The sequence below is a fragment of the Moschus berezovskii genome, chromosome 20 (assembly GCF_049115385.1).
Source record: "Moschus berezovskii isolate FMDL1 chromosome 20, NW_MosBer_1.0, whole genome shotgun sequence".
NCBI lineage: Eukaryota > Metazoa > Chordata > Mammalia > Artiodactyla > Moschidae > Moschus > Moschus berezovskii.
This window is the reverse complement of record NC_142479.1, coordinates 25,836,490-25,863,289: the sequence shown is the minus strand read 5'-3', so window position 1 is coordinate 25,863,289 and position 26,800 is coordinate 25,836,490. Positions and strand designations below refer to the sequence as shown.

At 39.3% G+C, this 26,800-nt stretch overlaps 1 protein-coding gene across 9 annotated transcripts in view; it reads left to right on the top strand.

Moving 5' to 3' along the window:
- The window catches only part of SYNRG (synergin gamma), an 80,664-nt gene that overhangs the window by 12,344 nt on the left and 41,520 nt on the right, over positions 1-26,800 (top strand). For 6 of the 9 annotated variants that reach the window (XM_055400693.2, XM_055400640.2, XM_055400686.2 and 3 more), the window contains exons 4-14: positions 7,407-7,537; positions 8,237-8,342; positions 9,070-9,181; positions 12,406-12,708; positions 14,301-14,534; positions 15,462-15,539; positions 17,102-17,298; positions 17,910-18,158; positions 19,352-19,485; positions 25,992-26,110; positions 26,246-26,308. In XM_055400693.2, the coding sequence (XP_055256668.1) occupies positions 7,407-7,537; positions 8,237-8,342; positions 9,070-9,181; positions 12,406-12,708; positions 14,301-14,534; positions 15,462-15,539; positions 17,102-17,298; positions 17,910-18,158; positions 19,352-19,485; positions 25,992-26,110; positions 26,246-26,308 (1,726 nt within the window). The remainder of the gene's footprint in view (positions 1-7,406; positions 7,538-8,236; positions 8,343-9,069; positions 9,182-12,405; positions 12,709-14,300; positions 14,535-15,461; positions 15,540-17,101; positions 17,299-17,909; positions 18,159-19,351; positions 19,486-25,991; positions 26,111-26,245; positions 26,309-26,800) is intronic. The other 3 variants (XM_055400669.2, XM_055400659.2, XM_055400700.2) reach the window with 2 other exon arrangements.

Here is a 26,800-nt window from a genome sequence, read left to right as displayed (position 1 = left end):
TGTTTACTTTCTCTTTGTTTTAAAAAGAAGGAAATTATGTCTACAATTTACCTGTAAGTGGCTCAACCAAAAAAAAGTATAGATGTGTAGAAACAGAGCAAAATGATAATTTTATACTGTTCTTTCAAGTTTTCTGTGAGTTTTCAATTAGAAAAAAAAGCGAGGGATTGGTGAAAATAACACTTAAAACGAGACATAGATGGGAATCTGAGAGTTGCAATGGAATTAAAGTTTTCCTGCTGTCATGCTGAACATGTGTCCCTGTATAACTGGTCATGATCACAGATAGTGTAGATTAAAGCAAATAATTCTGTTTTGTTTTGGTTTAGAATCGGTGAATGAAATTGATAGTATCATGATTTAATAAGTGCAGCCTAAGAAATGGGCTTTATCCATATCCATTTAGATTTCCTTATCTTTGTAAACTATCTTCTTCAGCCATGGTATCCATTTAAACCAAGTAAACTGAATCTGCGATGAGTTGACTCACTGGAAAAGATGCTGATGCTGGGAAAGGTTGGGGGCGGGAGGAGAAGGGGACGACAGAGAATGAGATGGCTGGATGGCATCACCGACTCTATGGACATGAGTTTGAGTGAACTCCGGGAGTTGGTGATGGACAGGGAGGCCTGGCGTGCTGTGATTCATGGGGTCGCGGAGAGTCGGACACGACTGAGCGAGTGAACTGAACTGCTGAAACTGAATCTGGGAGTCAAATCTTTGGTGGAATTCAAAAAGTGTTATATTTTTTTCAAAGGGAGAAGGAGAGAGGAAAAAGGGGGGGAAAGCATTCACAAATAAACCAGAGCAAAAGAATTTTGTATTACTAATATTTTAAGTACCATATATTTCATTTTTTACCTAATTATTTAAAATTTTCTATTTCTGCATGTTTTATATGTATATTAGTACAAAAGCACATGTATGTAACTTATAAATAATGTTGAGTTAATCAGAATTTAAACTGTTCTCACATTGAAGTCATTTAAGCAAATGAAGTTTCTATGTTGTCTGTAAAGATTTAGGGAAATTTCCAAATCATTTTTTTTTTATTTAATTTTTTGAAGTTTTGGCTGTGCTGGTCTTCATTGCTGCGTGCGGGCATTCTCTCGTTGCGTCTGGTGGGGGCTGTCCTCTAGCCGTGGTGCACGGGCTTCTCACTGCAGTGGCTCCTCTTGTTGCAGAGCACGGGCTCTACGGCACATGTACTCAGTAGTTGGGGCACAGGGGCTTAGTTGCCCCATGGCATGTGGAATCTTCTTGGACCAGGAATTAAATCTGTGTCCTCTGCATTGGCAGGTATATTCTTGACCTCTGGACCACCTGGGGAAATCCCCAAATCATTCTTTATTCATCTCCAGTAGGAAGAAAATGGGAATAAATAAGCTTTTGTAGGGTTTAAGTTCAAGTTACTCAGCTTTCACTAGGTTATGTTGCAGAAACAAAAATCCCTAAATCTCAATGACTTACAGAAACAGATTTCTCATTTGAGATACATGTCCTTTGATGAGTTGGCTTTGACTCAGCTCCGTGTTCTTTGTCCTGAGACCTTTACCTCGGACATCCCAGACTCCTGGCTTAAATAAAAAGAGATGACCAAACCCTGTGATGTCTTTTAAAGCTTTCTGTCAAAGGTAGGAGTTATCAATCACTTCTGCTTACAAAGGTAACATGGCCCAAACAAACATCAATAGGGAGTCTACCAGGGGAAGTGCACACCACATAGGGATGTGCCAACTCCTTATAGTAAGGGCAGCAAGTCATTGTAAACAGTCCACCAAAGAATACCGTGTGTTTCTAATTAAGATTTTGTAAGCTTCCTGCTGAAATCTTAACAAATGATACAATTTTAAAATCAATTTTCACACTAAATACTGTTTTCTGACTTGTGCGTATGTGTGCTCTGTTGTGACCCTGTGACTGTAGCCCTCAGTCTTCTCTGTCCATGGAATTTTTCCAGGCAAGAATACTGGAGTAGGTTGCCATTTCCTTCTCCAGGGAGTCTTCCCAACCCAGGAATCGAACATGCGTCTCCTGCATTGGCAGGTGGATTCTTTACCACTGCACCACCTGGGAAGCCCCTTCTGACTTATGTAATTATCTGAAAAATGTGTTAAAGAGTTTGAAATAACCAAAAAGCAGTAAGGATCTCTAACATACAGAGCGACAGTAAATAAGTGAACTACTAGGTTTGATACCACCGAAATAATTTCCCTCAGTACCAGGAGTTCCTAAATGATCTTAAAGTAAATAGACTTCCCTGGTGGTCCAGTGGTTAAGAATCCACCTGCCAATACAGGGAACGTGGGTTTGATCCCAGCTCTAGGAAGATCCCGCACAGAAGAGTAGTAGCCTGGGCTTGCTGCAACTCGAGAAAGCCCGCGTGCAGCAATGAAGACCCAGTGCAGCCTAAATAAATAAATTTAAAAAATGATAAATGAATCCAAAATCTTTTTCCTTAACCTTTAGTCTTGCTGGCAGGTATTATATGCTACTTGGAAGCTGTTCACTATTCTTAAAGGAGAAACTTAAGAAATCTTACCTTTTTCCTCCAAACTTAGTAGTCTTAACCAACCACAGACGTGTATGAATACCTCTTATTCTTGTCATCCCTTAAATCTTTGAAGGATACACAAATAAAAGTCAAAGATGAAAATTAGTCTTGGTTGCCTCATAGCCCTCTACTCCCCAGAACTCATTAAAAGAACACACTTAACAAGATTTTGAATATGTTTTGAGGTTAATATTCAAAATATTTCAGGTATACAGGTAAGAATGAAATATATGATGAACAATGTGTGAGCCAGTAAACCATTTTTAGTTAAACTTTTAATTTTGAGGTAAAGTAGGTACATGTGTATATAAGGAATAATACAGAGAGTCCCCCAGTGGTAACTACTTGGAGAATGATACTATAATATCACAGCTGGGTGTTGGCATTGATACAGTCAAGATACAGAACATTTCCACCACCCCAGGGATCTCCTCATGTTGCCATTTTATAACCAAATTTACTTCCCTCCCACTTCATGACCCCCTAACCCTTGTCAATCACTCATATATATGTCCCCCATTTCTATAATTATATGATTTCAGCATTACCTAAATTGAATCACTAACCTTTTGAGACTGACTTTTTTTGCTCTGCATAATTCTCTTTAAATTCATCCAAGTTGTTGCATGCATCAATAATTCCCTTCATTTTTATTATTGAGTAATATTCCATTACTGGATATACTATTGACTGCTTAACCATTCACCCACTGAAGGACATCTGGACTGTTTTTACGTTTTAGCTGTGATAGAGATTTTTGAACATAAGGCTTCATTTCTCTGGGATTAATGCCCAGGAATACTGGATGACATGGTATTTGGAAGTTTAGTTTTTAAAGAAATTGTTAAACTATTTTCTAGAGTGGTTATACCCTTTTACATTCTCACAGGCCATATAGGAGTGATCCAGTTTCTCTGCATCCTTGCTAGCATTTGGTGTTATTTTCTGTTTTAGCCATTTGATAGGTACGTTGTGATATCTCATTATTTTAATTTGCATTTCCCTTGTGACTAATGTCAAAAGAAAATTCAGGGAGCTTTACTTGATGTGGATATTTTATTGGGCAAGAAACAAATTATTCCTGAACAGGGAGACCTCAAACCACAAGTGATTCCAGCAGTTCATTATAGACATGAATGAATTCATTGTTTTCTACTGTGATTAGTTTCTAGAAACTTACTTTTCTTTTCATTGCTAAGCTTACTTTTTTGTAGCTTATTAGCTAGAATACTGTGAGGTCACATTAACAGGAAGAAAGCTTCAGTTCAGTTCAGTTCAGTCGCTCAGTCGTGTCCGACTCTCCGTGACCCCATGAATCACAGCACGCCAGGCCTCCCTGTCCATCACCAACTCCCAGAGTTCACTCAAACTCATGTCCACAGAGTCGGTGATGCCATCCAGCCATCTCATTCTCGGTCGTCCCCTTCTCCTCCCGCCCCCAACCTTTCCCAGCATCAGCGTCTTTTCCAGTGAGTCAACTCGTCGCATGAGGTGACCAAAGTATTGCAGTTTCAGCTTTAGCATCAGTCCCTCCAATGAACACCCAGGATTGATCTCCTTTAGAGTGGACTGGTTGGATGTCCTTGCAGTATAAGGGACTCTCAAGAGTCTTCTCCAACGCCACAGTTCAAAAGCATCGATTCTTCGGCGCTCAGCTTTCTTCACAGTCCAACTCTCACATCCATACATGAACACAGGAAAAACCATTGCCTTGAAAGCTTAGGTTTTGTTTAAGGTCAGGCAGCATTTCAGGGAAATGAGAACAGTGTTACAATTTGGTTATGTGACTGTGAGCCTGTGGTCTAGGGGTATATTCAGAGTGCAGCCTCCATATTGGTTTTTCTTTAATGATGCTAGACATACTTTCATGTGCTTACTTGCTATCCTTATATTCTCTTCTAAGAAGTGTCTGTTCCTATCTTCTGTCCATTTTCTTGTTGGATTTTTTTTTGTTATTTTACTGTGAAAGAGAGAATTAAAGCTTAGACAGTCCAGGGCCCTTTAAGGAGAAGGTGAACTTTCTCCCTCTTGCTTTCCTTAAGCCTTGTGCAACAATGTGTCTTGCCCAAGAACTGGCCTTTCTTTCAGTTCAGTTCAGTCGCTCAGTCATGTCCGATTCTTCGTGACCCTATGAATCACAGCACGCCAGGCCTCCCTGTCCATCACCAACTCCTGGAGTTCACTCAAACTCATGTCCACAGAGTCCGTGATGCCATCCAGCCATCTCATTCTCTGTCGTCCCCTTCTCCTCCCGCCCCCAACCTTTCCCAGCCCAGAGTCTTTTCCAGTGAATCAAGATACACATTTAAACGAGCTTCTTAAACTTGATTAATGGATAATAGGATACTGTGTCCAGCAATTCCAAAACACTCTTTTTTTGGCCACACAATGTGGCATACAGGATCCTAGTTACCCGACCAGGGATCGAACTCATGCCCCTGCTTTGGGAGCATGGAGTCTTAATCACTGGACCACCAAGGAAGTCCTCAAATTACTTTCTTTTTAAGCAAACATGGAATATTGAAATTGAAATATGCTGGGCCATAGCAAATCTCAAGCATTTCAAGGGATTGAAATCTTACAAGGTAGGAGTCTCTCTAAGACTCCTGTGTTGGGAAACCATTTGAGATTTGTAGGCAGAAATTTAGGATGGGGCTTTCCTGGTGGCTCAGCAACAAAGAATCCACCTGCCAATGCAGGCGATATGGATTCAGTCCCTCGTCTGGGAAGATCCCACATGGCTCAGAGTACCCAGACCCATGTACCACAACTATTGAGCCTGTGCTCTAGAGCCTGGGAGCCGAAGCTACTGAGGCCTGCATGCCCTAGAGTCTGTGCTCCATAATGAGCTTCTACCTCAGTGAGAAGTGTGTGCACCGCCTCTAGAGAGTAGCCCCTGCTCACCACAACTAGAGAAAAGCCCTCACAGCAGCAAAGACCCAGCACAGCCCCCCAAAAACAAGCATTTTAAAAAAAGAATTTAAGGTGACTCTTCAAGGTTTCTCTCTCCAGTAAGATTAAGTGGTTTGGGTATAAGGATAAGAGACAGTGATTAGTTGACTAACAAAAATGAAGTCCCAGGTGACCATACCAAGGAAGCCAGAGGTAGGGGAGCTAAGGATGTTTACAAGGATATTTAATATTGAATCCTGGACTCTAAGCTGAGCAAGAAGAGAAGTGAGGACATGATGAGCATGATGGATGGCGGGAAAGTGGAAAGATTAGTGGATGGGAGGGAAGTATTAATGAAATAAAAGAATTGCTGGAGAGCATGAACTGAAAGAGTAGAAAGTGGTGGTCAATTATTGGCATGCTTAAAATCAAGATTTTGGAGATGATGTAGCCACTGGGCCAGAGAAGCAGGGCGATGACCATGGAATGGGAAACTAGAGTGGTATGTTGAACATGATTGTGATGAGGAGACCTGAGACGCCAGTGTTAGATGAGTCATCCACGTGATTATTGACCCTCGCCAGGAGCAGTTTAAAAGTAGAATGGACCGTAGCAAGGATTTGAAGAGTGAGGGAGTAGATGGCATAAACAGGGTAGGAGAGTAACTGATGAAGTCTGATTGCAAGAAATTAAAATGTGTTCAGGTTTTTGAAGGAAAAGAGACGAGAAAATGGGTTTAAAATCAAGGAGAATATTGTCCATTTACAGGAAATGTTGGAAGAAAAGTAGCAGTGTCCAAGTGAGAGGGCTTCCAGGGACAGCGAAGTTTCAAGTTAGGGAACTGAAGGGGAACCTTTCAGGGAGAAGGTTGAAGAATAGAGACATTTTCACTTAGTAAAATTAGCTGTTAACCATCATTTCCATTGTCACCATCATCATGATTCATATTAAGTTTTGTAGTTAGCTCTTGTGCAGTGCTATTCTTCAGGACACTTCAGTAAACTTTATACTATTGTATTGATATGTCATTTAGTATTCATTACATATATTTTTTTCTGTAAAAGTTTGGATACCAAGGGTATGATAATATCCTTTCATACATATTGGAAATCATGTTTAATCTCATTTGTGGAATAACTGCCGTATGCCAGGCTCTTACTAGAAATACAAAGACATGTAAGATACGACACCTCAAAGAGTATACGGATCAGTGAGCTCACCAGATATAACTCGTGTGTGTGTGTGCTTTCTAACACACCCAGTCAGAAAGATGTGATACACACTTCCTCAGACTGTTAGTCGTGGTCCTCTCGAAGACATGAAGGCAGTGGAAGAGGCAAGATATTAAGGGGAGCTTTTCATTTTTAGCCTGTGTCCTTTGAATCTTCTATTAAAATTAATTAACACAGGACTTCCCTTGTGGTCCAGTGGTTAAGAATCTGCCTGCCAATGCAGGGGACACCGGTTCCATCTTCCCTGATTTGGGAAGATTCCATGTGGCGCCAGGCAGCTAAGCCCATTCGCCACGACTGCTGATGCCCGATCACCCTAGAACCTGTGCTCTGCGAGGGAAGCTACCGCAATGAGAAGCACACACCAGCAACTAAAGAGGAACCCCTGCTTGCCTCAACTCGAGAAAGTCCTCGCACAGCAATAAAGACCCAGAGCAATCAAAAATAAAATTAAAAAAATAAGCTATGCTTTATTAAAAATGCATTTAAGTAGTTTGTTAATTAAAAATAAGAAAAGTTATGGAAGCTACAGTGTTTCTTTGTAGTAGTTAAAAGAAAAAATTGTGGGGACTTCCCTGGCAATCCAGTGGTTAAGACCCTGTGCTCCCACTACAGGGGGCACAGGTGCCATTCCAGGCCAGGGAACTGATCCCACATGCTGCGTAGCACAGCCAAAAAAAGAGGAGAAATTGTGTTTTTAAGCCTAAGTCTTTGTCTGTTGTTTCTAGGCAGGGATCCCCATGGGACCAATACCAGCAGGAGGAATGCCTTACCTGGGACAAGCACCGTTCCTGGGAATGCGTCCTCCAGGCCCGCAGTACACTCCAGACATGCAGAAGCAGTTTGCCGAGGAGCAGCAGTAAGAAACCTCAGGAAGATGCCCGATAGCAATTAAGTTTAAAATGGGCAGATAATCTGTAGTGCAGATTTGAAGGGGAAACAGTCAGGTGCCCTTAGAGCTCTAAAATGCTCTTATTCTTTAAAAGTTTAAAGCCAGAAGGGACCTTAGAGATCCTAGAATTCAATCCGCTGACGTTACATCTGGGGAAAATGAAGTCCAAAGAAATAAGCAACTTGTCAGCCCAGGCTACACAGTTACTGGAAGAACCTGGACCCAAGTGCAGGCCTCCTGATTCCCAGAGCCGTTGCTCTTTCTCATGTATGATACTGCCTCCCCAAGTAGAAGTTTCTTTTTTATAGGCAGAGCAAAGAGTGTGTTTATTTTGTCTTCCTCCCTGTTTGTTTATATATATATATATATATATACACACACACACACACTTTGAATATAGAGTGTTGTCTCCTACTGTTGCAAATTAGATAAGAAATAAGTTCAGGTCTATAATTTAGGTAAATCATTTTTTAGACTTATTTCATATATTTGGAAATTAATATAGTGGAGCATAGGATTATCTTCAGAAAATTAGATACAATTATCAGTGAAGTTTTTAATTCTAGAAATGCACGATGACATTGCTGAAACTATTAGTAGAAGTAGTATGAATCTAACAGTTAATAATCCCTGAAGCTGGCTCTTTAGTTGTTGTTTTTCCTTCAGAAAACGATTTGAACAGCAGCAAAAGCTCCTAGAAGAAGAAAGAAAAAGACGCCAGTTTGAAGAGCAGAAGCAAAAGCTCAGACTTCTGAGTAGCGTGAAACCCAAGGTAACATACTCCGCCCCACAGCACACCCCCGCGCGTGCCTCTGCTCACTCATTCAGTGGATTTTGTCACCGGACACCAGCCCAGGCCGTAGGTGTGGTTGATTGATTTTCCTTTTGTCTTAAGTCCAAAAGTGAAGGACTTTTCTTTTTCTATAAAGAGACTTTATTGTTGAAGGATTGAGATGTCAGTCACTCTCTACCTGTGTGTACTACCTTTGGAGTGCTTATAACCTTTTCTTGGGAAGCATTAACACTGGAGACTTAATATAGAACACCTATACCCTAAAGCAGGGGTCCCCAGCCTCTGGGATCTAATTCCTGATGATCTGAAGTGGAGCTGATGTAACAGAAATAAAGTGCATAATAAATGTCACATGCTTGAATTATCCTAAAACAATCTCCGCCTTCCCCATCGCCCCTCCCAATACACACACCTGCCATCCCCGTCCCCATCTGCGGAGAAATTGCCTTCCGTGATCTGGCCCCTGGTACCAAAAAGGTTGGGGACCCCTGCCCTAAAGTATTTTTAAATGGACCTTTTAATAATATTCTATGGAGTATTGTTTTATTTTGCTGTGTGTCTGTTTTTCTGACTTGGGGAATTCACTGACATATGTGGTAAAAATATTGGAAATAGTTGAATATATGCAGTTCTCTTTCATCTTGTGTGGATTTAGGACAAAGTGTGAGAGGTAAGTAAAGAAATATATATACATTTATTCTCTCAGACAGGAGAGAAGAGTAGAGATGATGCTTTGGAAGCCATAAAAGGAAACTTAGATGGGTTTTCCAGAGATGCTAAGATGCACCCTACTCCAGCATCACACCCTAAGAAACCAGGTAGTTTTAATTTTAATTTTCTTTTGATGGAGGATGATTGAATTCCCTGTGTTTTTAATTGACCGGTGTGTGTGTATGGAGAGTGAGTGTTGAATTCTTCCTTCAAGATAAATACAGATTTAGATGTTTTAAAATTTATAGTGGATTAAGAGCTCTGGTCTAGATAACTGTCTTGGGCGGGGGGAACCTTCTTGTCTTCTAGTAAATGTCAGTATGTCAACTTTAGTTGTAAATCTTCTGTATAAATGAGTATGTTAACATTAGTAAAATTCATTCACTCAAAGCAAATGTAGTAAATTAGTTTACTATTGCATTCTTATTATTTTTAATTAATTTTACTTTTTATGAACTAGTGAACTAGTTTGGGTTTTACTCAATGTGATTAAACTTACAAATTTTCTCAATGATTCCTTTAAAAAGTCATGGATTTAGTAATTTTCTTATGAAATTTTAGTTTTTTCTTTGTAGAAATGAAAATACTATTTCTTTGTGGTTTTTGTTTCATTATTTTTTATAATCCTTTCATTATATCATCATCAAATAAGCAAAGGAAAAGTACCTGATAAAGCAGAGTAAAGGAAATTCGTGGGGGGCGGGGGGCGGGATTGCATATGTATTAAACATGTAGCAGTTGAAATGAATCTTATCTTCACATAGCTGTTACCACATACTTTTTTAAAATTTGATATTTTGACATTTTATTCTCAGCTAATTTCAAGATTCCATTAATGGGTGAATAGTTTTCATAATTCAGTTAAATACTGTTTTTTCCTAGCATATATCATATTGACAAATTTTATCTTAAACCTTTATAGTATCTTTTATAGGTGATATCAGAAGAAATAATCTAATTTTGGCACAGTAATGAGCTCTTGACTTTCTGGAACAGCTTTGCCTCTGTCCATTAATTTCACTTGTTAGTTTATATACTCAGGTTATCATTACAAAAAATGTGCCCCAAAGTAAAATATATACTGAGATTGAAAAGGGAATGGATATTAGTGATCAGAATGAGTTTAGAAAGGAAGAGCATACCTCATGGTGAAAATGATAAGCTGAATAAGCTAGTGAGTAAATCATTGAAGTATTGTCGTTGGAATGGTAAAATTGGATCCAGCATGGAGCTTAGAAGAAGAAGGCGGCAGCGAGGGATGGTCACTGTCAGGTCACATACTGTTCTATCCGTATGGAATGCCTTGTTTGGGCAACCAGGTATAGTTTAACAACCCTACAGGTTAAATAATAAATTGGGGTTTTGATGTTCAGTTAATCTCTTGAGTTCATTCAGCATGCATGCAGTTTCTAGTTAACTGCTTCATGCTTAGCTAGAAAAATACTTTTTTTCTGAAGCAAACCCAAGGAATTACCAGAGCTTCTCCTGCTAGGATCTTAAACCTAGGCCTAAAGCACCTAAAGAGTTTCCAGCCTTTTTCCACCAAAGACATCTTTTAATTTTCGCCCATAGACTGTTTATCTTAAAATAGTGAATACAACCTGTATCACATAATTTTTTACTTCTTATTAATCATATATATAGCTATGACTTTTTAAGCCAAATATATACCACATCCGTTCCGTTCCGTTCAGTCGCTCAGTCGTGTCCGACTCTTTGCGACCCCGTGGACTGTAGCCTACCAGGCTTCTCCGTCCATGGGATTCTCCAGGCAAGAATACTGGAGTGGGTTACCATTTCCTTCTCCAGGGGATCTTCCCGACCCAGGGATCGAACCCGGGTCTCCCGCATTGGAGGCAGACGCTTTAACCTCTGAGCCACCAGGGAAGCCCATATACCACATAGAATTAAAGTAATTCCAGTCAAATGCAAATATTGGTATAGCCTAAAAAAAAAATGGTTTAGCCCAAATAGAATCCACCTAACAATATTCACCTGGAGAAGGAAACGGTAACCCACTCTAGTATTCTTGCCTGGAGAATCCCATGGATGGAGAAGCCTGGTAGGCTACAGTCCACGGGGTCGCAAAGAGTCGGACACGACTGAGCGATGGAACGGAACAATATTCATAGTAGCTCTCAGTTTTCCATTATTGCTATTTTCTACCAGTAATGGCAGAGAACCGAAACTGAGAACTTAAGTACACACTCTCAGACACTCTCAGTAACCATTATTGGGAGGGTTGGGATTCATTATGACATGGCTTTTTTCTTTTTTATTCATTTTTTATAGTCATTTTGCATTTTTCATAGAACTTTAAAGCTTCCAGGTTTTATTTCATGGATCCAAAAGAGAAGCACATAGTGTCCCCATTTTTCAAATGAGGGCTTTAAAAAAACAAAAGACTGCTCCTTGTGACATTAGACTTTAGTATTAATAAATGTTATAGCAATTCAGAGTTTGCAATGTGAAGAAGCAACAATAATAATAATGAGCCTTGTAGTAAACCTCATCCCTGTAGAGAGGTTTATTATAGACGTGAATCTCATATTTGACAGTGAAAAGCCATAGTGACATTTGTATCTTTTAGAGGTAAAGTTCTTTTAAACATAGCTCTTAGCTAGGGTTTATTTTTTTAAATTGGCTGCTAAGTTATTTGACTTAACGCTTTATGGTGTCCTAATTTTGGTGCTTCACACGAGAAAGCATCACTTTGGTAATGTGTTTGATGTTCTTGTTGCCCCTGTAATTTTCATTCCCTGTATAGTAGCTTTCATCCTCATATGAAATATGAACTATGCTAAGTATCAGTTAGGCATGATTTATCAAAAATTATGTGTCATGCATTGTTTTTTACTAACCTGATGAAATTTAGTCATCAGCATATATCTGTAAAATGTATTCAGCAGCATGTAGGTAGATTTTCTTATTTATATTGGTTTGAGAAAATATTATCCAGATAAACAGATCAGTTGAGTTTCAAAAGTAATCACCACTTTGATGTAAATTACTAGTGGTCTCAAAGAAAAAAATTAGTGCTATCCTGATAAAAGAAGGAAAGAAATTTTGAACTTTACAGTTTTCTGCCTTTGAACAAATGCAAAATAGCTATAAAACCTCTTTTTTAAAAAGACCAAAAAGTTATTTATAGATAGACATCAGTGTTTTGCATTCCTTGTATGATTCCGTATGACTGCTGTTACATGTTATTTCTTCATCACCTCCGCTGTTCATGTTTCAGTATATTCTTTTGGAGTTGTACTACATCTCAGTTTCTTTTCCCTGTTAATTTTCATTTCTGTGTGTTTCATTGCCGTTTTCCGTTTTGCAGATTATCCTACATCATCTCATTCTACTAAAACTGTCTCCCCATCACCTGCCTTTCTTGATGAAGAAGAATTCAGTGACTTTATGCAGGGGCCTGTTGAAGTTCCCACATGTGGGCCTTCCTCCACTTCCCAGCCTTTTCAGTCTTTCCATTCCACCACCCCACTTGGCCAGTTGCATGTACAGAAGGCTGGGGCACCGCCTCTCCCTCCAGGTCAGAGTCCGGTGTCTGTTGCCTTACATGGTGTCCCTGGGCAAATTCCTTGTTTCTTTACTGCTTCGGCCTCATACAATGTGCAAGAAACAGGTAACTCCTAAGCTCTTAATGAAAGTATTTTGAAAAATCTAGAAAAATTTATTTCACTTAAATACGTAGAATAATACAGTGTTGGCAAAGAAACATGGGCCTGAATATGTGAGTACTATTGAAATTCACCAAAATAAGACTCTGGATTTTTTGTTTTAAATCCGGGAGTCTCACATTCTGAAAAAGTGATTTGAAACTTCTATTGCTAAATTTGGGACCTTTTTTTTATTATTATTTTTTAAATTACGAAAGTATGCTAACACATTTACAGGAGACTTGGAAAATACAGAAAAAAGTTACATACAGTTCCACTAAATATTACAATTATTTTTAAGTAAATAAATTAAGAGTTTTTGTTAAAGTTTCAGTATCAAGCTCTCAAAAATCAATAGAATGAATAGACAGAAAAACAGAGGTATATAGTAGACCTGAAAAACACTGTGAACCAATTCAACAATTAAGATTTATACAGTTTTCATACAACAGCAGGATACAAACTCTGTTCATATTTCCTGAACTGTAAATCAGGAGACGCTGGAACATATCCAGGGACATAAAACAAGGTGAAAAAAAAACTGGGTGCAAAAATTTCATGGTCTAAAGGTGTGGGAAGGATGCAGAGTCTGTTCTCTTATTACTATGAAATTATATTAGAAATCAACATCAAAAGGTATTTGAAAATAACCCACGTATTTTCAAGTGCACTGTGACATTTACCAAAACTTAGCCTTTGAAAGCCTCAATAAAGTTAAAAGACTGAAAAAACACAAAGGCTGATTGCAGAGAAGATACATTTAAATGAGAAATTAATTTCAAAATGAGAATTAATAGCAAAGATTATTTTAAAAACCCCATGTATTAGAAATTAAATGCCCACTTTTGAACGATAGGTGTATCTAAGAAGTTAGGATCCATTTAAACCACGTTAGAACTTTAAGAACAAACTGGTTTTTTCAGAAGGTGACTCTTGTTTGGGGAAATACCCACAATCATTTTCTTAAGAGTGATGAGCCAGGGAAGGCTGCTTTAGAAAGTGCTCTCTGGTTCAGTGATAAGGAATGTGGGGGTTCAGAAGCCCAGGGTCTCCACTGACTATCAGTTTGTCCTTGGACAAAACTTTGAATATTTTTGTACCTCGGTTTTAATCACATTTGGGAGCGAGGGGTGAAGGGGGCACTTACTCTATCTTGAGATTTAGAATAGTGCTGAGAGGGCTCTTAGCTGACATGTTCTTGTCCACACTTTCTCAATTGACAGATGCAGAAATAGGCAGTAGTCTATAGAAGCGTCTGTATCTTGTGTAGGTCACCAAATTTCTAAGGTAACACATCTTCCACCATGCTGTTCTACCTACTGTCTCACAGGTAGTGGTAGTAGGTAGATTCCTGAGAATCAAAGAAGATAATGATGGTAAAGTTCTCTAAAATCACTAAAGTATCTCAAGTCCTGTACAAACATGTGGGCTTGAATTATTTCAAAATTTAAATTATATGTGGCAGGCCTTCCCTTTAGAATCTGGGGGTGGAAATGGATGGTTGAAAAATTAGAAGCTTGCAATAATATACAAATAATCCTTCATGCTGTTTGTTTAGGCTCTTCCTTGGAGGAGAAGCTCCTAGTATCTTGTGATTTAAGTACATCTGGGCAGGAACAAATTAAATTAAATACCTCTGAAGTTGGGCACAAAGCCCTAGGCCCAGGTTCCAGTAAGAACCACCCCAGTTTAATGGCCAATAATGGGGGTGCTGTAGATGGACGTGTAAGTGGTACCACTACTGCAGAGGCAGAAAAGACTTCATACCAAAACCTGTCCATTGAAGAGAGTGGTGAGCTCATGAAATTTTCAGCAAAAAGTTTATTTAACCAAATGTCGCTCAAGTGCTAACACCTTAAGCGTTAATCTTAAAATGAATGCTGCTTGATTTTGCTGATTGAAATTTTGCTTAAAATATATGTAACGCATTCTTTTCTGTAATTAACCCCTACGATTTTGCTCTGAATTCTTTCAACACAGTTACTCCTTTAAGAAATTTTTTGATAACCAGTTTTTTAATCAAAATCATTCCTGATTTAATATTTCTTCTTTTATTTTATAAAAACTTTTTCCCCTCTTAAACTTTCTGTTCTTCCTTAAGGTTGAAAAGTTAAAATTTAACTGGAAAAGTCACCAATGAGAATATGTTTTGCTTCTTTGAAATGAACAATACACACCGCTGCCTGAAGATCCACATTTTTGTAAACTCAGCTTGCAGAGATGAATGTGGACAACCCAGGAGGCAAACTCGTGGAGGCTATTTTACAGGACAAAGTGAAAAACAAAAAAAATAAAAATGCTATACATCTGAGGCAGCAGTGTCATATTCAAGATTTTAAAACATAAGACTGCAAAGAAACATTATTAAAAGCTGCAAGTGAAGCTTGGGCAATTTTTTTTTTTTTTGTACACGTAATTTTTAAACCATTGCCTATCATGTTTTTGCCTTTAATTTGTAAATATATGTGAATGCACAAGCCTCCTATGATCTAGAGTATTGATTTGGTACATCTTAGGGTTTTTTGTTTTGTTTGTTTTATGTTTTATGCCTTAGGACAATGTTAATGTACAAGAGTTGCTTAGAAACCAAATTTTGGTTGAATTGGTGACTTTTTTTAGTGTCCCCAGCCAGCGCTCTTCTTATAAAACACCGTGACTGTGATCTCCGCCTCTGTTGCGTGGACCGTTCATGCATTAGATGAGGTTCTTTATCTCCTAGGTGTGGGCGTGTTTCCCTCACAGGATCCTGTTCAGCCCAGGATGCCTCCTTGGATTTACAATGAGAGTTTGGTTCCAGGTAAAAAGAGCTTTTTTGCCCAAGATTCCTATCTGGATACTTTACTTCAAATGTTGTAATGTAGTTGTAAATGTTTATTATTGTGGCTACAGAATATGCAGAAGAAATTACAACTTTATTTTTTCTGAAAGTACAGAAAAAATACAGTACAGCTAGTGTTTATGACTGCCTCATATATGAAATAACTGTATAAATGAAGGAAAAGTGTTTTGCTGTAATGTTTTAATGACCATCATATAACTTTCATTTCTAAAAGGTTGTCTTAGATTTACTGTTTTAAAAGACACTATCAAAATATAGCATCACCAACTCAGGGGACATGAATTAGAGCAAACTCTGGGAGATAGTGAAGAACAGGGAATCCTGGTGTGCTGCAGTCCACGAGATTGCAAAGGGTCGGACTCGACTTAGCAACTGAAGCTTTTAAACACACATATAATTTCCTAGCCAAAATATGTGTTCTTGGACTTCCCTGGTGGTCCAGTGGTTAAGAATCCGCCTGCCAATACAGGGGACGTGGGTTCCATCCCTGGTCTGGGAGGATGCCACATGCCGCAGAGTAGCTAAGCCCGTGAGCCACAACTGTTGAAACCCGCATGCCCTAGATCCCATGCTCCGCAGCAAAAGAATCACCGTAATAAGAAGCCCGCATGCAGGAGTGAAGACCCAGCACAGCCAAATAAATAAATACAAATTTAAAAAACATATGTTTGTATGGTACGCCTGCTAACCTTTAATCCATCTGTAATGCTAGATGTAAAATTTATTTTTAAACATTTTTCTCTGTCTACCTTAACCCTACTTTCATCCGTCAACTCCCCTGACTAGGGTCACCAGATTCAGCAAATCTGCATACAGAACGTCCAGTTAAATTTGAATTTTATATAAACAGCAAATAATTATTTAGAATAAGTATACCCCATGCAGTATTGGCATTTGTATTTTATTCAGCAACCCTGTCCCTAACAGCTTTTCCCACTTTATCCTTTGGAAAGTCCATTTTATTGTGAAAGACTCCCCAGTGAACCCTTTCTTTTTTCAAACACTTATTCTCCTCTCTTGCTTCAACTGTAACTGTGTCTTTCTCTGAAGGCTCTGTTCCCAAACACCTTACCCGTTGATGTTTTCTCTAGTAGCCTCTGCTTTACTGGGACAAGAGAAAGGTGATATGGGTATAATTTGTGCTTCCCTCTGCTATTAACATTTGCAGATTAGTTCCAACATCATTACTGTACAACTTCTTTTTTAAAATCCAAAGCATCTGCTTATACCACCTCTGTCTTACTGCTGGTACTGTCTCCTAATGAGAAGACTCCCTCTTACCTTTAACCCAAAATCTTCATCTGTAGAACCAAACTCCAGCCTTTCTTTTAAGCTCCAGACCCTAATTGTCTGTTGGACATTTCCACTTGAATATCTTTATAGCAACTCAAACCCTTGATGTGGCTTCAGTTCTGTTAAAGCAGTTTGACTTAGGATTATTCATGTATAAGCATCAATGACAACAAAAAGGTGAGTCATTTGTAATATTTGCATTTGTAATCTGGTCTTTCCTTTAATAGATGCCTATAAGAAAATTTTAGAAACCACAATGACTCCAACTGGAATAGACACTGCTAAACTTTATCCCATCCTGATGTCATCTGGGCTTCCCAGGGAAACTCTTGGACAGATATGGGCCCTAGCTAATCGAACCACACCTGGAAAACTGACTAAAGAAGAACTTTATACCGTTCTTGCCATGATAGCAGTGACACAGGTAGACATTCTTTGGAAGGTTAGGTTTATATTTTCAATATAAACTGAGAGAATATGAATCCTTTTTTCTACAACTTATAGAACTCTTTGGACATTAAAATTTAGGTTATTTTCAGGATAGAGTTTTTCAGAATGTATTGTTTATATGATATGCATGCTAGCACAATACTCTTTTGTTTAAAGACTTTTATTAATAACATTCTCTGACCTAACTGTAATCCTTTTGAGCTTGAAAGTTAGTAATAGATGAAGTTACTCTCTCTGTCCTTTGAAGTCCGTGTCTAAAATTCCGTAGATAAAGTGTACTTGGTCTGGCAGCAGTTTTTCTCATATTACAAAATCATTGTAAAGGATTTAATTACAGTGAATTAACCAAACTTGTCAGAGAGTGAAAATGTCAGATTGAGTGTGTGTTGGCTATTTCTTTGCTAAATATTAGATTTACATTAACCTTATACCTTATTTTCTGGTGTCAAATTCCTGAATTCTGGGAGAGTCAGAGTAGAAAACCCCAGGGCCACAGATTTTACATTTAGGTCTCTGTGTCAGATGTGGGCCGTATGTGGTTTGCAGTTTCCTAAAATGTTCCCATTTTCCTCGTGTTCTGTGTAGAGGGGTGTTCCTGCCATGAGTCCCGATGCTTTAAATCAGTTTCCAGCGGCTCCTGTTCCAACATTAAGTGGCTTTCCTGTGACTTTGCCAGCTGCTGTGAGTCAGCCCACAGGGATGCCCTCAGGCCCTGCAGGCTCCATGCCTCTCACCCTCGGACAGCCAGTCATGGGCATTAACCTTGTTGGGCCAGTCGGGGGAGCTGCAGCCCAGACTTCCAGCGGCTTCATGTCAGCTTACCCTGCAAATCAGGTAGATGAAGAGGCTGTGTGTATTCCAAGTTATCTCTGAAAGTGAATCCGAGCAAGTGTTTTTTCCAAGAAACGTAGAAAAGATTCCTGGATTATGATGGACACTGGCAGTGGAAATTAAGCAGTGTTAATACAACATTGAATTTTTCATCATTTAAAAAGCAAAAGGATTTCTGAAGCCTTCAGATACTTGAATTTTGGCTAAAAACGTATAGTTCTTTATCATACATATTTTAAACATCAAGTTTAATAAAGCTAGTTAAATTCTTAAGCTGTTTCTTTTGAAAAAGCTGCTAAGCCTGATTAAGATGTTTCAGTTTATTTTTCATTTCTCAGTTTAGCAAAAAAAAAAAAATTTAACATATATTTAGTGTTAGTAAAAATGTGCGGAAAAGGATTTTTTGGTGCAGCCTTTTTGGAAGGCACGTTCGGCAGTAGCTATCAAAATTCTAAATATTCGTGCCTTCTGACCCAGCAGTCATGCTATTAGGAGTCCATATCACAGAGCTAGTAACTCAGATGAGCAAAAATATACAAGAATATTTGGTGTAGCATTGTTTGTTAGAGTGAAAATTAGGAATAGCTGCATATCTATCAACCAGAAGAAAAACGTTAAATAAGTTTTGGTTTATCTATACAGTGGTAAACTGTTGGATTATTCAGATGAATGTGGTGGATGCACATGTACTGTGTGAAAAAGATGTCCATGTTAAATAATTTCATTGAAGTGCAAAGCAATATAGTATAAGCTTGCTTTTTGATAAAACAAATGAACTGTTAACTGTGTTCACTTCCTAGAGCATGGGATTACGAGTCAGTGTTCACAGTTTATACGTAAGTGTGATAGATGAAAACAAGTTTGTATCACTGTGTCATATACAAACGTGATTTAACTGTCTCATAAAGATGGCAGTTTCTCAGTTTGTTAAGTGTGATTCAGCTATTTAAAAATTATATAAATTAAGTTTAAACCAGTCTTACCATTTTTACAAGAGTATTTGCAAGTACTAAGCAGCATTCCTGCCTTAAGCAGTTGAGCTGATGTTATGTCTAAAGGGTGTTCTCCTAAAATTATATATTTGTACTGAAGTGGGAGCATTTTAAAAGGTTGTCTTTGAGGTTGATGGTTAAAGATTTGTTATTGAGCTTTTTATTACTGGGTGTCTTCTGTTTCAATGTCCTCTGTAAACCTAGGTGGTCAAACCAGAAGATGACGACTTCCAGGAGTTTCAAGATGCTTCCAAGTCAGGGTCACTTGATGACTCGTTCAGTGATTTCCAGGAGCTGCCGGCTTCCTCAAAGTCAAGTAGTTCTCAGCATGGAAACAGGTAGAACAGAGTGGCATGTCGCTAATACGGTGTTTAATAACTGAGAAAGAGGCAGACCACAATAAGAAGCCTCAATATAAACAAGAGAATTAAGGCTCCTTACTCTCATGATTTCTAGATGATTCCCACTGTATTCATACTTTTATTCTCCAAACTTCTCTCCCCTTTGTCCACTTTAAACTTCGGCTTCTACCATCCCTCCCACTATACACCTACTTGACAGTATTTCTTTCTACTTGTGCTCAACCTGATTTATTACAACTGGGTGTATTTGTGGCAAGGATGACTTCATATTCTTATATTATTCAACTGCTGAAAAGCTTTATAGACAGGGTGTACATATTTTAACATGTTGCAATACAGTATATATTATTGCTAATCTGTACCATATACTAATATATTATTGCATACTATTTGCAGAAATCATTATTTAGAAATTGAAATGAATATATATTTCAAATTGAAATATGAATAGACATGAAATATAAAAATTCATGTCTCTCATGTTTAAGGTGAAATTGGTGGCTTTGAGGCCTTGAGCTTTCTGTTTGCATGAAAATGTTAGTCACTCAGTTGTGTCTGACTCTTTGTGACCCCATAGACTGTAGCCTGCCAGGCTCCTGTGTCCTTGGGATTCTCCAGGCAAAAATACTGGAGTGGGTAGCCATTTGCTTCTCCGGGGGATCTTTCTGACCCAGGGGTCGAACCCAGGTCTCCTGCATTGTAGGCAGATTCTTTACCATCTGAGCCGCAGTTCCGTAAATGTCTTTCTAATGTTTTATGTACTAGCTTATTTTTAGGTACAGTAACTGATTCAGGATGTGGTCAACGCCTTTCCATTTGCTTTAAGACTTTTTTGTTTGTTTGTTATGGACCATTCTTAAAGTCTTTATTCAAGTTGTTACAGTATTGCTTCTGTTTTATGCCTTGGTTTTTTGGCCACAAGGCATGTAGAGTCTTGGCTCCCCGACCAGGGATTGAACCCCACCTCCTGCATTGGAGGGCAAAGTCTTAACCACTGACAGGCCAAGGAAGTCCCTCCATTATTTTTTAAAAATTTATTCACTTATTCTTGGCTGTGCTGGGTCTTCATTGCTTCACGCGGGCTTTCTCTCGTTGCAGTGCTTGAGACTCTCGTCGTGGAGGCTTCTCTTGTGGAGCACGGGCTCTCGGGCACATGGACTTCAGTAGTTGTGATGCATGGGCTTCGTTGCCCAGAGACACATAGGATCTTAGTTTCCTGACTAGGGATCGAACCCATGTTCTCTGCATTGGCAGGCAGATTCTTAACCACTGGTCCACCAGGGAAGTCCCTCCATCGTCTTTTAAAAGTATTCATTAATAAATACTTCTTCTACCGAGTAGAGCGTATGAGGCTTTGAGTAAGCAGTGTGAATTTCTTTGGTTGTTTTGGGAACTTGCTTTTGTCAGGATACATATTCCATTTCTCTCATATTCCTGTTTGTGCAATTTCACTTATCTTTTCTGTTTTAACCAATTGATTATCTCTTAGTCAGCACTTCCTGCAGATACTATACGAAGAATTTAGGGATAGGCATAGGGAAAGAACTATTTTCTTAGTTTGAAGACTACATCAGACACTTGTAAATGACACATGGACATATGAGGGATGTGACTGAAGTACTGAGAGTCCCAAGCCACACATGTATTATTAATGTGGTAAACACATAATCCTCCTTTCTCAGGTCTCTTCCTGTGCACACATTGATAGATAGATATATATGTATTTGGCTCTGCCAGATCTTAGTTGTGACACGTGGAATTTTTTGTTGTGTCTTGTGGGATCTAGTTACCTGACCAGGGATTGAACCCGGGCCCTCTGCATTGGGAACTTGGAGTCCTAGCCACTGGACCACCAGGGAAATCCCACAAATTGATATGTTCTGCTCTTGTCTAGAACATGTCTGAATATACCCAAGGCATCTCAAATTATTGCATAAAACGATTCATTATTTTCCTGCTAAAGCTAAATAAAAATTTGTTAAATCACATATCCAGTCACCTAATCAGAAACATGTTGGTTTTGACCCCTTCCTTGCTTCTGCTCGGTGTGGGAAAAGGCCCTGTGTGATCTGGCTTCTGCCAGCCCTCTTGATTATTGCTATTTCTCCATAGCTTATTTCCAGCCACACCTAAACCGCCAAACTTTCCATGCTCTCTCAGGCTTCTGGCCTTTTACATCCTGTTTTCTTCCATCTGAAGCTCTCTCTATAGTTAATTCTAGTTCCATGTCAAAATTGATTTAATACAGGAAGGTTTTACTAACCCTTCTCCATCAGTCCCTACCTCCAAGATGAGTTCAGGGCGTCTCCTTCTCTACTGCCATGGCAGCTTGTGAATATCTTTGCCCTAACTGCCGTTACTCGGAGAAGGTACTGGCAAGCCACTCCAGTACTCTTGCCTGGAAAATCCCATGGATGGAGGAGCCTGGTAGGCTGCAGTCCGTGGGGTCACTAAGGGTCTGACACGACTGAGCGACTTCACTTTTCACTTTCACACATTGGAGAAGGAAATGGCAACCCACTCCAGTGTTCTTGCCTGGAGAATCCCAGGGACGGGGGAGCCTGGTGGGCTTCCGTCTGTGGGGTCACACGGAGTCGGACACGACTGAAGTGACTTAGCAGCAGCAGCAACTGCCGTTACTGGTTTACCTGACTGTTCCCCCTCCCTCGGCTGTAGGTAACTGACGACAGGATTTCATGTGTCTATATATATTACTTAGCCCACAATATGTAGCTCATAAAGGTTTGTTGGATGAATATATTGTAGTATGAAGGTTACAAACTGAATTTATCAAATTGATGATTCATTCCTCTGGGAGAAAACTCTTTAGCAGATGAAACTGAAATTTGAGCATAGAAAGCTTTAAGATGGTGGCCTGACTTGAACTATTTAATAGGGTATTAGCAGTTTTGTGTGGAATTATCTCCATGTAATAGTTTACTTTCATGTATAGCCATACTTTGCAGGTTTTTCTTCTTCAATTCTGGCTTGACTACTACTATGGTTTCCATAAAAAAACATTTGTTCGTGTCTTAAGAATTCACACTCAGTGTTTGTTTATTCATTCAGACACATTTGCATAGCATCTGCTGTGTGCCAGACATTGGGATAGTCACTGGAAATACAGACGCGAACGGCACAGTTCCTGCTCTAAAGATGCTTAGCTTTATCTGGGTATTTATATTGTCTAATAAAACTTTCTTAGAAATGCTCCTTCAGTCATGTGTATCTTCATGTGTAATGAATTCCCTATCTTAACGATGATCTGTATTCCATATTGTCAATTATTTGAAAAAGATATTTGTTAAGTCATGATATAAATAGTTAAGCCTAGGTAAGACCACTTTGGGCAGCATTTATAACCAAAAAATAGGCATTGTTTGTCTGAGAAGACGAAAAGGGAAATAAAGTGTTAGAAATAGGCTGGAGCGGAGAGTATCGTTAGTCTGTGGGGAGAAAATGACATTAGTTAAGAGCAGGCACTGGTTATGGACTTCCTTATGATTTGTGACATAATCTGTAAAGCGTTTTAGAAATAAGTGGCATGGTGAAAGTGATTCTTGCTACTGTGCATGGGATAAATGCAACTTCCATGATGATGAGAGATGCTCTCCTCTCAGAGTTACAGGTACTGAGAAGGGTTTATCTGAAAAATTGGTTGGACTCAGTGTTGAACTGGATGTCAGAGTCCTGGAGAGCTGGCATGAAAGGGCATCTGGAAGGGAGCAGCATCATTCATTTGGAAAGTATTTGCCGTGTGCCAGGCACTGGGGAACCGCATACAGTAAAACAAAACATACATGGGGTGCTGATGCTGGAATAGTTCAAAAGGATTAAAGCACATTGGGGTTTTGAGTTGGCTTATTTTCTTTTGCTTTTAATTTTTATGTATTTTTTATATTTATATATTTTGGCTGTGCTGGGTCCTGGTTGCTGTGCGTGACTTTCTCTGGTGAGTGGGGTCTACTCTGGGTTCCGAGTGCAGCCTTTTTACTGCCATGGCTGCTCTTGCTGCGGAGCACAGACTCAGTAATGTGGTGCACAGGCTTAGTTGCCCGATGGCATGTGGGATCCTCCCGGGTCAGGGACTGAACCCGTGTCCCCTGCATTGGTAGGGGCAGGCAGATTCTTAACCCCTGGACCACCAGGGAAGTCCTTCTTTTGCTTTTGAAATGGGTTTAGTTAGCAGGGTGAGCAACTAGGTAAAATCATCTACCACAGCTGCATGGAGTAACTGTAAAACCTAAATGATAACTAGAGAGTAAGAAGAAAACAGTTTCTGGTGACTAAATCATTTAAAGTCTCATCTTTCAATAGAATGCAGGTTCTTAAATTTTAAAACAATATGCCGCTGTCACTGAATGTCTTTCATTAGTATTAAACAATAGTAATAACCGTTTCCATGTTTGGAACATGAAACATGTTACATGACTGGCATAAACACTTTCATGATGGTTACAGTTTTATTTAGTAATTGCCTCAAGGATAGAACTGAGTAAATTATTTTTAATATGCATAAAACTACGGTCTGAGTCATAGCTTTTTTTTGCTTCATTACTCTGAAGAGCCTCTGTTTTTTCCCACTTCTGAAAATAATTTTTAAATTAATGCTATTCAGATATCGCATTTAGTAGAAGATTTTACAATAGACTTTAAAAGCCCATGATTTTTCGCACATCATGAAAAAACAAATCATTCAGCTCTGTGGGGTTTTTCCTGAGACATTCATTACTTTTATTCCTGTGCAGCATTCTGTCCAATGAGTTGTCATTTAATTACTTATGGAACTGTTCAACCCCGCCTATTCTGTATAAACAGTGACCTGTTTGGCCAGATCAAATATGTAGCAGGTGTCTGGTAGTAGAGTGAAATGACAGTATTTGGTAGCCCTAACTCCTCCAGCACTGTGGGCGCCCATTAGCACACATGTGTATGAGCTAGGTTTTTACCTTGCTTGTTGGCCACTGATAAGAAGATTTAAATGACTGTGGAAAGATTTTTGCTCCAGGGTGAAGAACTCAATAGAAATCCATTTATATAACTTGCGTGTGTGGTGGTATTGAATGACACAAAATAGTAGTGGAATGTAGTCATTCATATGCAAAGGTGGTTCTTCCCGGGAGCTGCCAGGGTCTGATAAGGAAAAAAAAAAAAGCAAAGCTTTTGTAGTATGTGTTTAAGCCATCCAAGAATTACCCACACAGATACTACTCATTACACTGTTTTTCCATTCAGCAGGGAAATGTGTCCACAGGCAAAAGTATCTTTATCTAATTTTGAAGTGATTGTTGTTTTGCTGCAAAGATAGCTTCTGGAACTTCTTGATGTGACCCTTGTAATAATGCAGATTGAATGTATTAACTCTTACTGCTCCTTATCAGAGGTGGGAACTCCTGCGAGTAAGCAGTGTAGTGTGATCAAGAGGGACAGTTTGCATCTTGGTTGAACAGCATTTCAGAAATAGATTTTTATCTTAACTATTCCGCCTCTGCATTCTGAACCCGTTTGAGAGAATAATTTACATGAAAGTGAAAGTGAAGTTGCTCAGCCGTGTGTGACTCTTTGCGACCCCACGGACTGTAGCCTACCAGGCTTCTCAGTCCATGGGATTTTCCAGGCAAGAGTACTGGAGTGGGTTGCCATTTCCTTCTCCAGGGAATCTTCCCGACCCAGGAATCGAACCCGGGTCTCCCACATTTGTAGGCAGACGCTTTATCCTCTGAGCCACCAGGGAAGCCCAATAAGTCCACCAGGTTAACATAATTTAAAATCCTGGGTTTACATACTTGGAGCAGTTCACTTTCACAGGTTTATGGACCTAAGTCTAAAATTGCAGGTGGGTCATTGTTCTATAATATTTCTAATGCCACTCCAGTGGGTTTTTCCCTTTAATTAATTAACTAATTTTTTGGCTATGCTGGCTCTTCCTTGCTGCACACAGGCTTTCTCTAGTAGCAGAGAGCAGAGGTGACCCTTGGTTGCAGTGCACAGGCTTCTCACTGCGGTGGCTTCTCTCGTTGCAGAGCACAGGCTCTAGGAGTGCGGGCTTCTGGAGGTGCAGCACTCAGGCTCTAGAGCGTGGGCTCAGTAGTTGTGGCACACAAGCTTTGCTGTCATGTGGCATGTATGGAACCTGTGTCCCCTGCATTGGTTGGCGGATTCTTAATCACTGGACCAACAGAAAGTCCCACTCCAGTGGTTTTTATAGCTTAAAGATGATTTAGATGGTCAGCATGGATCTGACCCCCTCTTCACATGATCAGAGGAAGAATTACTGCTTGAATGTTGTTTCAGTCTATTTTTTTCAAGGGAAAAAAAGTGTCTGTGGTCATATGTGGTGTACATATATAGTTTCTTTAAAGCAGGGAGCCACGAGTTTTAACTAGGTGTCTGTGTGCCATTTTAATTCCAAGTTCTTCCTTGATAACATGGTAGGGAGACAATGTTCTAGTCATTAAGAAATACTTCTTTTTCCCTTTTAGTGCCCCTTCTTTGTTGATGCCTCTTCCTGGAACTAAAGCATCAGCTTCAACGGATAAATATGCTGTGTTTAAAGGAATTGCAGCTGACAAGTCCTCTGAAAATACTGTTCCGTTTGGAGGTAAAAGCAGTTCATAAATTCGTGAACCTGTGAATGTAAATCTTAGTTTTCAGTGGTGACCTTTTATGGTAAATGTCCTTGAGTTGTGATCTCAAGGTTCCTAACCTTAATTGAGCTTCTGTCTTTTTATCATAGAGCCTGGTGATAAATATAGTGCTTTCAGAGAGCTCGAACAGACAGCAGAGAGTAAATCTTTGGGTAAGTTTTTGATTCCTTAAATGGATGAATTATTTCATTGTTTAATACGAGATTTTTATGACTCTTTCAGTAACATCCCAAACGTTCTTTTATTTTACTGTTTGTGGCCGTGTTCTTGTTTTGTGGCTCTGGAAATTACAAGGAAGCGAAATGTGGTTCAGTTATTGGAAATTATTTTCTAAAAATTAGGGCAGACCCCAAATTGATGCAATTTCCTTTGAAGACAGTGCATTCCCTTTCACTGGAAGTCTTCAAGTCTCGTTAGGCTCCTGTGGCCACTTTCAGTTATTTTAATGCTCAGTAAGACTCGGAGCTATTGGCGGTGTGGCAATCTGTGGACTGCGCAAAAGGCAGCAGCAACCAGTCTGTATGCCTCAAGATTTTCAAAATTTGCTATAATTTAATGAGAAGAGTGAGAGGGGTGTGTGTGCCTGTGTGGTTCCCATCTCTAATAGAAGGACTTGAATAGAGTGGAAGGGAATTTAGAGTGAT